The 11375-nt window shown below is 41.0% G+C and overlaps 1 protein-coding gene across 1 annotated transcript; it reads left to right on the top strand.

Moving 5' to 3' along the window:
- Positions 1-733: 733 nt before the first annotated feature.
- DMC1 (DNA meiotic recombinase 1) lies at positions 734-8718 on the top strand (the record flags this gene model as incomplete). The annotated part of the gene is made up of 11 exons (XM_009875298.1): positions 734-880; positions 1185-1267; positions 1847-1899; positions 2813-2854; positions 4050-4122; positions 4780-4871; positions 5945-6018; positions 6117-6231; positions 7056-7116; positions 7673-7789; positions 8649-8718. Coding segments are annotated over 11 exons (927 nt in total), but the record flags the coding sequence as incomplete, so codon positions are not given.
- Positions 8719-11375: the final 2657 nt, after the last annotated feature.

The following is an 11375-nucleotide window of genomic DNA, read 5'->3' as shown; positions in this document are numbered from 1 at the left end:
CTGGGATCTTGTCTCTGCACCATGATCCCTCTCAGCAGTTACTCAAAATTTTCTGTTGTTCGTGCCACAAACTACAGAATGAAGAGTTTATTGTAAATCTGTTTCTCTCTTGGTGGAAACATGAGTGCATATGCATGTATAATATGTTCACAGAATCACAGAATCACAGAATGTTAGCTGTTGGAAGAGACCTCAAAAGATCGTCTAGTCCAACCCCCCTGCCAGAGCAGGATCACCCACAGTAGATCCCACAGGAATGCGTCCAGGTGGGATTTGAGTGTCTCCAGAGGAGACTCCACAACCTCCCTGGGCAGCCTGTGCCAGTGCTCTGGCACCCTCACAGTGAAACAGTTTTTCCTTATGTTTTGTGGAACCTCCTATGTTCCAGCTTGTATCTGTTGCCCCTTGTCCTATCTCTGGACATGAGAAGAGCCTGGCTCTGTCCTCCTGACACTCCCTCTTCACATATTTATAAACATTAATGAGGTCACCCCTCAGCCTCCTCTTCTCCAAGCTGAAGAGACCCAGCTCCTTCAGCCTTTCCTCATGCGGGAGATGTTCCACTCCATCATCTCTGTGGCTGCGCTGGGCTCTCTCAAGCAGTTCCCTGTCTCTCTTGAGCTGAGGGGCCCAGAACTGGACACCATATTCCAGATGTGGCCTCACCAGATTTACTTCACCTTTTAGTTGTTAACTGTCCATGAGTACTCACAGAAGGTGACTGTCTTTGCAGAATGTGGCAGATATTAAAAAGCTGAAGTCAGTTGGGATCTGCACAATCAAAGGAATCCAGATGACCACAAGACGGGCGCTGTGCAATGTAAAAGGGCTTTCAGAGGCCAAAGTGGACAAGATTAAAGAAGCTGCAAACAAGCTTATAGTAAGCCAACCACTTTCCCAGTAATTTAAATTTATGCTGGCCTCTCCAAAACGCTGTGCAACGTTTCTCTTCACAGACTTTTTTCCCCACATCATCAAGATAATTTTGAAAATTATGTTGCTTGTTACTCTAAAGGGATAATACTTTATGTTCTACAACAACTAGACAAATGCTGTGGTGCTTTTCGTGCCCAACTTGTGTAAATGAGGCTAGGGTGAAGAGAAGATATTTAGGTGGGATATTGCACTTTACCTTGAGGTTAAAGCTACAATAAACCTTTCATGTTCTCTTTGGTCTTCCTTAGGAACCAGGCTTCCTGACTGCCTTTGAGTACAGTGCAAAACGGAAGATGGTATTTCATATTACTACTGGCAGCCAAGAATTTGAGTGAGCTTACCTCTACTTAAATCCTTCCTTCATCCAAATTGTTCCAATAATCACATCTGTTGTCTTTAATGAGACACAAAAATATAATGGTTTAACTATTCAGATAGGACACGTAGGTTACCTTGCATTTGGAGCAGGCGCTGGCTCAAAGACGCCTACATCAGTAAGCAACAAAACCAACTCCTTTTCTGAGGGGAAACTGGACTTTGTACAGTCATTGTAAATAAACCAGGTTTGCATCCAAGAATTCTGAACACATCATCACTTTTTCACCTAATCAAAACAACCTGCAGGTCTCAGGTCAAAATTTTAAGTCTTCAAGAAATGTTTCTATGGAGCATTACCTTTTCAAAGGTATTTTTTCAAGTAATTTCTCTAGATCTTTCTCTTGCACGCAGAAAGGGTGGTTATGACACCCTTTATAAATCAGTGACCATTTAGCACCGGCATTTAATGCATCAAATGAGGAGCTTTAGGGCAGAAACAACTCTTAAAGTAGCAAAAATGTCCTTTTTTTCACTTCCTTCACTTCTTGTGATTTTGTGTTTAACTATATCATAATGTTCTCCCTTTCTCCAGTAAACTTCTGGGTGGTGGGATTGAAAGCATGGCAATCACCGAGGCTTTTGGAGGTGAGCAAATCACATTAAAATGAGTATTACTGAGCAAAGAATTGCTTTAAACTTGGTTTAAATTTTAAATCAAGCTGTATTGCTTCTGTCAAACTTAACCACATTGTAGCCATAAAGATGAATGCCTGCACAAGCGTAAGAAGAAAGATTAGACTTCTTTTAGGGTTTTCCCATTTTTCCTCTTCGTTTGCTTGCATACTCAGTTTGAGCTGAGTAATCATTAGACCTGGGGCATGCTGATTCAGTACAACATAGCATTATTAATATTATTACTAACATGTTATATATGAAAGATTTCCCTGATGCAATCTGTGTTCCCTTCTGTTAACAAAACTGACACAAAAGATATTTTATTTATGCACACTTAGAATACATTGCATTTCACACAAGATTTTGAAATGACAATTAAGCTACTATTATAGTAAATTCGAGTAGTTAGCGACTAACGCTTCAACAACAGTAAGAGTTCATAAAACAGTACTTTTCTCTTTCGAAAAGATAAACCAGAGACTAAAATGATGTGATATAATGAGATTAATAAACTCATAAGCATCTGATTTGATCATTTTACTGAAAATGAAACTAGGCGATGTCAGTGGAACCAACCATTTCTTCCTCCCCCCTCAGTTAACACTTTTTCATGGGTGCCATGGGGTTTCAGCTTCTAGACAGGAAAGAATACATGACCTTAGTAATCGAGTATGATCAAATCATTTCAGATTTTGCTTTTCATTGTAACACATTTCTACTGCACAGAATATGATTTACAAATTGGGGTTAAATGATTTTAAAAGGTAGAGATAGAGGTGAATTTTGTAAGTAAGAGTGTTTCTAAGTGCAGTAGCTCCGGAATCTGGGAAACTCAGAGAAAGAAACCCTAACTTTTTTTTTTTAATTATTGTTTATTTAACAGAGTTCCGGACAGGCAAAACCCAGCTATCTCACACCCTTTGTGGTAGGTGTAATACCTTGAAAGAAAGAGATGTTTCTTCTCAGTGAATCCATTTTCTACTACGATATCAGAATTAAACATGTGGAGACAAGTCAGAGTCTTCTGTTTCTAGAAATATAATGAAACAGACCTTGGTGACTCCTAACTCCATTAATTGCTTTGGAGTAGAGAACTCATATAAATGATTTCTTCTTAATACTGCTCACATCCATGTAAGTTGTGCTGTAAAGGAGAGAGAAGATACTGGACTGCCTTAGAGAAACCAGTGAAACACACCGTCTGGAAGAGCAGAGCACAAATACGGGTAACAGGTGGACGTGGGCATTGCTCAGAAAAGGGCAAAGGCAAGAACCTTTCTCGGCAACTCTTTTAATTTCCTGATTTCAAGAGGTCTTGCTGAATATGACATTCTGAAGGGGCACTGAAAGGATACTACTGGCTGACAGTAACTGTGTACACAAAGGGTTTGGCAGCCACCATATTCGGGCACTGCCCCATACTGCAGGACTCTGATTTCCCAGTGATATCTCTCAATGTGTAAACAGTGGCAAATAATAACTCACATAACTATTAATGCTGCTGGAGTATAGTTACCAGATTCTAGGTAGGCAAACATTCCCTGAAATGAACCCTGTATTATAGTGGAAATTATGGCACCTTCTGGAAAAATAAGGCCTCTTCCATTTCGCACAGTCTGACGGTCAGCAGAGTCATACCCTTTGCATGAATGATTACAACTGAACTGACTATTTTAGCTTATTCACTCCAAAGAGACTAAACCCACAATCAGTAACGATTCACCTATCAGGAAAAAATCAGATTGAAAGAATTTTTAATCGTTAAGAGTTACAGCTGCAAAACAAAAATCCTACTAAGGCAATACCATCAATCTGGGCAGAGCATTAAGAAGATGCTTTGCAAGTAAGAACTTGTTAACAATATTCTTACCTATTTTCAATATAAAATATAACAATTTAGTGATGGTACTGTGTAAAACAAAATTTTGGCACCATTAATTAAATTTCCTCTCATCTGCAATCAAGAAAAGTTGCTTAGATAGCATTAAGACTTGAGATACTCCTGATTTCCACATTGACAAAAAATGGTGGTTCTTTGTGATATGGATAAGCTAATAATAGAGGGAGTAAGAAAATATTTTTCCTATTTTCTCATTTTGATCTTCTACGATTCACTGTAGTGACAGCTCAGCTTCCAGGAACAAATGGCTACACAGGTGGAAAGATTATCTTCATTGATACTGAAAACACTTTGTATCCTTCAGACTGTTGAAAGCTACAGGTATGATGAACTGGAAAGGCAATTAATTTTATTATAAGCAACTAGGAGGCTCCATACAGCTTCATATACGTAAAGCATTCTGACTGACACAGAAAGCCTGGAGAGCACAGTGTGTAGTGGCCCACAAGGCAGTGACTTTTTTCTCTGCTGTTTGATGTTAATTCAACCTGGAAAAATTAGAGTTAGGATATAGATTTTATTTTAACTGTTGCTTTTTTTTTTTGAGATCTAATATACCTTCTTGATAATGATACGGGTGATAGAACCTTTTCTATTTACTTCAAGAGAAATTCATCGAAATACTGAGCACTATTTTTAACGCTTCCTATCTGTGGTAGACTGTGTATAAATAGGTTGTGTTCACAGCTAAATTCCTAGAGCACAGATATCCTTATGTCATCCCCCACCACACCCCCGCCTCAAACCCCAAACATAAACCAATTATCACTGTGAGCCCTAAACTATCTTTAGGGTACGTGGGACAGTGTGAAGAGAAAAAGTTAAGTCTTCTCTAGGCTAAAAATAAATACCATTCTTTGCTTTTCCATAGTTCTATTTTGGAATGGAGTTTTATTGCTTTCAGAGCATGTTTTGTGTGAAGAGAAATCCTTAACTTTTACTAATGTCAGCCGACCAGACCGTCTCCGTGACATTGCTGATCGCTTCAATGTTGACCACGATGCCGTACTTGACAACGTGCTCTATGCGCGCGCATATACCAGTAAGACCACCGTTGCAAATGGCATGACCATAGAACCATAGAATGTGTTGGGCTGGAAGGGACATTTTAAAGCTCATCTAGTCCAACCCTCCCTGCAGTGAGCAGGGACATCTTTAACTAGATCAGGTTGCCCAGAGCCTCGACCAAGCTGACCTTGAATGTCTCCAGAGATGGGGCCTCCCCCACCTCTCTGGGCAAGCTGTGCCAATGTTTCATCACCCTCATAGTAAAGATACCTGTGCTTTTTCGCTAAGGCTCCTGTTTTAATAGTTCTCAGTTTATTAACTGGGATTGCCCATGGAGACTCATAGAGAATGTTTTGCTGACAACAAAAGAAGTTGTAAGCTTGCTTCCATTTTCTGTTTCTGGTGTTGTGCACTGAGCGGACTTGCTTGCTGAAAGCATTCCAGCTCGGCTGCACAACAAAAACAATAAAGTTTTGCAGTTTGCCACAAGATTAAGTGAACTCTGCCATGTACATGACAAGTGTCAGCGCAACATCTTAGTCAGGGAAGCACCAATTAATGTAACGATGGCCTGAACGTGAGCTAATTCTGTAAATGCCGTTGAGAAATTCTCTATGATCCCGTGACTGGAACTTTATAGGGACAGCTCCACACACTCTCTTAACAAGACACTGCATCAAAACTTCCAGGAAGTTTTAAATGGGACTTTTACTTTGAGACTATAATATGAACACAAATAATCTGATTAACGCAATTTCTGCATGTCATTCAATTCAATATCAAAATAGCATGTTTATATTGCTTTTCAGTTCCTAACAGAACAGAAAAAGTTGCCTTTCTGCATAGTTTTGTTATGAAGCTTTCTTTCCCAAAGAAGTTATGTTAGCTGGACGAGTGGAAAATGGAACCCACAGGAGCACAGGCACTGACGAGTGTTGCACATGTAGCTTGTTACTGGGCACTGGATTTAAAACTGCTACGACTGACAGTGAAAATATAAACAGTGTGGAGAAAGCAGAATTTTAAAATTCAGATTTGAAATTCGGTTTTGTTGCTTCAGAGCTCTTTCTGGTCCTAATTTCATTTGGCAACTCTGCTTCCCACCAGGTGAGCATCAGATGGAATTGCTTGACTATGTAGCAGCCAAGTTCCATGAGGAAGCTGGTATCTTCAAGCTATTGGTACAAGACCTTTCTTTTTTTGTATGCCTATTGCTTTCAGAATACATTTCCCTATTTTCTTCCACTATATTTACTTATCTAGCATAATTACAATGCAGATCATTGACTCCATAATGGCACTTTTCCGTGTGGATTTCAGCGGTCGTGGAGAGTTGGCTGAACGACAACAGAAACTGGCTCAGATGCTGTCAAGGCTCCAAAAAATATCAGAAGGTAAAGGAAATGTTTGGAAAACATGGAGTGGAGTTACTGAAACACAAGCTGTTGGTAGCACCACCACCTCGTAGTATGAATGTCTTATCAGGGAGGAATCCTTCCTCACTTAACACCTCTGTCAGTTGCAAAAAAGATAAATCTAATAATACATTATTTCACAGATTAAGGAATCTTTAGAACTATTGAACATTTAGAGTCTTCCTAAAAATACTGTTAAGAGAAGTCCTAAATGAGACAATAGGTTGTAGAACTGGACAAATAGTCCAGCAGGAGAAATCGTCTTCCCTGAATTTCGACAGGCTAAATACACAAAGAAACACAAAGAGCAGGAAAAAAAAGGATAAAAACACAGAGAAATAAAAAAGCCATGCCCGTTGCCACATTCCCAGTGCTTTTTAGTTCTCAGGAATAATGACAGGATGAATAGGGTTTCTGTGGAATGTCTGAGAAATGTTGATGAGGAATGATTAAATGTTTTTTTCATGCTGTAAGTGAAAAAAAAAAAAAGGCAAACAGACAAAGGGAGGGAGAGGGGGCTGAGGGCAAGGAGCCAATAGACAAGATGGGAACTGAGAAAAAGACTCATTCAGAGGAATTCTGAAAAGTGCTCATTTCTGGCGTATTACAGCTGAAGTCACACGGGAGCAAATTTAGGCTGCCTCCGAATTAACTCCAGCCATCAGATATAGAGAATATTTGCTTCTCTTTTGTTTGAAATTTGAAGTGCTTCAGCAGCAGCCTTGCTTTCATCATGGATGGGATAATATTTTGGAGTTCAAATTGGATATAGCCCAAGTTCTTTGCATTGTTTTCTGTTGCAGAATATAATGTGGCCGTGTTTGTGACCAACCAGATGACTGCTGATCCAGGAGCAACTATGACGTAAGACACTTTTTCTCTCCCTTTTAAAAAAAAAATAAAAAAAATACTCTCTTTTGTATTACATATTTAACAGAGATGAGAACTGAGACTGTACGGAGCCAGAGGCACTGAAATGAAGGTTCGGATTGGTCATGGGTCCCTCTGGTACGATGAATCATTCAAGGATGACATCTATAGGTTTCTCTCAGTCTTTGTAATGAGGTTTTTTTTACATTTATCTGCTGCCTGGCATGATGGCTTCTTTCACTGTGACTTGAACAAAGAGAACAAGCCATAAAAAGTATTGGAAAAGTGATCTGTTTTCTTTCGGAGCAGCTTATATATGAAGTTTAAGGTGTGTGCTTCTTAAGCCTCTTGAATTTATTGAGAGGAAAATTATGCCAGCATTGAGCATTTGAACATCCTCTCTTGAGGCAAGTGTGTTACTGTCCTCTTTTGATATATTTACCTACTTATTTTTCATTACTGAGTTCAGTATGCCTCATGTGACAATTAGTCACAGCATTAACCTATGGAATTTGCAGAGTGAATCATCACAATTTTCTTGCTAATTTAGCTTTCAGGCGGACCCAAAAAAGCCCATTGGGGGCCACATCCTTGCTCATGCTTCGACTACCAGGATTAGTTTGAGGAAAGGGAGAGGAGAGCTGCGTATTGCAAAGATATACGACAGGTAAAGAGAAAAAAAAGAAACAGAAAAGGGAAGCTGTGTTATGAGCAACTTTAAGGTGACAAAGTTCACGGAACTGAACCTTAATAGCTTTTTACTGAGAGAAAATGTAATGCTTAAATGAATTTTTGAAGTTGTGTTTCACAGTCTTTTCATATAACAAAACCTGCTGATTATGCAGGCCATCTGGGGACCTGACAGACATACAGATAAGAAAAATAATGTCCTCTCTGGGCAGCTAATTCATGATTTCAAACTAACCACATTTCTGGATGGTAAATTGAGAGAAAATCTGAAAAGATAAACTAATTAACAGACTTAAAGTTGTCTTGCATGTCGCGTAGATTAAATTATGTAATCTTTCATCATAAATACTACTAGATGCTCATCTCTTAAAGGAAGACAATCAAATAGTTTGGTAAGAGCTGTGACCCTTTGGCAGGAAAATTCCAGAGCTGTTAAATTACTAAGTTTGGTTGACACATTTAGTACCGCTCTACCTGGTAAGCTGCGGCAAACCGCAAGTCATTAAAAATCGCATCTGTACGGAGACACAAGTGTTTCTGGTCATGAACTACAAAACCAAACTGGGAGTTTGCAAAAATAGGATCTTTCCTTCTCTTGCCCCGTCTCTGCTCCCCTCCCTTGTGTTTATCATCTTCCAAGAGGTGGATTTCACATTTTGTGGCCTTTGTAATATTGATCACATTCTATAGTTTGCACGTAAGACGCTGAAGTATCCTAGGCTGCTTACGTTTAGAACATTTGGGGGGCTGTTTCACAACTCCATTTAACACGAACTGTGACCATATTTGTTTTGTTTTGTTTTGTTGTTTTGTTTTGTTTTGTTTTGTTTTCCCAGCCCTGAGATGCCTGAAAACGAAGCCACATTTGCAATAACTCCTGGAGGGATTGGGGATGCCAAAGAATAGGCAGAAAACTGAGGTAAATGTGCAGCTGAAAACCACCTGGGCTGTTGGGATGAAGACTTGTGCAGGGTCACCGACTGCCAGGCTGCATTTCTATTGCAAACCATCTGAGATATCCTGGGAGAACATTGGGATGAACCCTGTACGGTTCAGTTTTCTTGATCTTAATAGAATTCGCTTCATTTGGGGTCTTCGTTTTTCAGTTGAACTTTCAGCAGACAAAGATTTAAGAAATAAGCTCGTGAATTGTTCAAAGAATCCTTTTCCTATATTTTGTGAAAATCAAAGCTGTCCTTTCACATGAGATTAATATACTCCTTTTTTAGCTTCTTTCAAAGAGAGTGCCTATATGGTAGAATTTAATAATGTGAAATGGAACAGAATTGGAATAAACTCAGTTATAAATTGACATAAAGAGACGGAAAAGGCAGTGGCAGGAGCCCAAGAACTTGATGGACTCTCATGTAGCGTAGAGGAACAAGTTACTTTAAAAATACCTTTTCAGACATTTTTATCTTTACTAGGTAATTTTTGTACTTTTATTTAGCATTTTCTACTTTTCGGAAAGAATGTTTTAAAACTGTTCTTATCAAAGTTAGAAAAAAAGATTATCAGTGAGCCCAGCACTCTGCTTATTTTCAGGTGCTTCGAGTCGAACCGTGCTCTCAATAATCTCATTGATCTTTCATGACATAAATAAACTGGGTGCAACTCAACATTTTAAAACCTTTTGTCTCGTTCTCTAAAGAATTTATGTCAGCCTCCTAATATAAGTGAGACTATTAAAGATTATCATTGAATAATATTAAGTATTATTATTTAAAAGCAGAATAAAACAGTGATACAATATTTTTCATTTAGATTATCTAAGGCATGTAAGATAACATGAAGTAAAAAGGCACCAATGACCAGAAATTCATCCCAAGAAAAGCCTGACACTGTAGCCAGGGTTTACCTTGTGACAAAACTAGAGAGTTTGCCTTCCTTGAGTGGTTTCTTAACAGATCTTTGATATTTTCCCTGAGGTAAAGCACTATTTTTCACAGTGCAGAGGTATGGAGAGGCAAAGGCATGGTGGTTGGCTGATATGAAGGGGCCAGCAACGGGCCAACTGGTGGCATTTAACGCAACATCCGGTTCTTCGCATGTACTGGTGTTTCCCAGACCAGGCATTCACATCCAACGGCCACGGACTGAGCATCAGTGAGGGCTCACCGTGTCACTCGAGTCCTTCCTACCTGCTTAGAAAGGCTCCGAGTTTCTTCCAATATTCGAGGCATTCACATCCAACGGCCACGGACTGAGCGTCAGTGAGGGCTCACCGTGTCACTTGAGTCCTTCCTACCTGCTTAGAAAGGTTCCGAGTTTCTTCCAATATTCAATTTTAAACACTAAGATTGCTTTTTACTTTCTCGTGTATGCCATCCATACATATATACACGCAAGTAAAACTAAAACAGTAAGTAATTTGCGTCTTGTGCTTCAAGGGTCTGAGAGTAAAGGCGACTCACTTTCTCTTCTGCCGACGTAACTGATTTTTGATAACCCGGCAGCCCAGAAAGCACCACCAACAGTGCAACTGCAGTTTGGGCCAAGGCTTGGTTTGGCTTGGCTGGTGTACGCGGATCACCCACCCGACACGGCTTCTTGTGCCGCAGTGGACCAACTGGTTGCTCGCTGGCAGCTACCCCACCTGCAAGACCCCACCTGCAGTGCTGCGTCCTGCTCTGGAGGCCCCAACACGAGCAGGACAGGGAGCTGTTGGAGCGGGTCCAGAGGAGACCACAAAGATGACTGGGAGCTGAAGCACCTCTCCTATGAAGGACAGGCTGAGAGAGTTGGGGTTGTTCAGCCTGGAGAAGGCCCCAGTACCTGAAGGGGTACCTCCCAGTGGCCTTCCAGTACCTGAAGGGGGCTACAGGAAAGCTGGGGAGGGACTGTTTGCAAGGATGTGCAGCGACAGGATGAGGGGCAACTAGATCAGGGTAAATTTAGATTAGGAAGAAGTTCTTCACTGTGAGGCTGGTGAGACACTGGACCAGGTTGCCCAGGAAAGCTGTGGACACCCCCTCCCTGGCAGCGTTCGAGGCCAGGCAGGTCAGGACTTTGGGCAACCTGGTCCAGCGGGAGGTGTCTTTGCCCATGGCGGGGGGGTTGGATCTTTAAGTTCCCTTCTGACACAAACCATTCTGTAATTCTATAAGCACAGCACAGAACTCATGGGCTATGCCACATAATCGCTTCATGGCTTGTGTTATCTTTTAACTAAGAGTCTCTCTTTGATTTGGGGAGTCAAACACTAGGCAGGCCATAAACATGGTGCCCACGCCCAGCCCCGTGTCCTCTGAGCACTTAATTTCTTGTAATAACTCCCCAGTGGGCAAAGGGGTGAATTCGTTTCCTTTCTGGAAAGGTTGCTGTGAACCTCCTGCAGCGGCACACGCGGGTGCATGACCGGGCGTTGCCATCAAGACCCATTTTGGGGCCCTTTATTGTGTTTTCTCCCGACTTCCTGGCGCTCCAACGAAAGCAAACATCATGGCTGCTGCCATGCCCACTCCTGCCCCAGCGCCGCGATCCCTTTAATAACATGCCAGGGGAAGGAAAAAAGCAACCCAAAACACAAACAATCCCAGCCCGCCGGATCCGTTGGGCGCCGC

Source organism: Apaloderma vittatum, unplaced genomic scaffold (genome assembly GCF_000703405.1).
Source record: "Apaloderma vittatum isolate BGI_N311 unplaced genomic scaffold, ASM70340v1 scaffold28348, whole genome shotgun sequence".
NCBI classification, from domain to species: domain Eukaryota; kingdom Metazoa; phylum Chordata; class Aves; order Trogoniformes; family Trogonidae; genus Apaloderma; species Apaloderma vittatum.
Note: the sequence above shows the minus strand (reverse complement) of the source record. Positions and strands in the feature narration are given on the sequence as shown.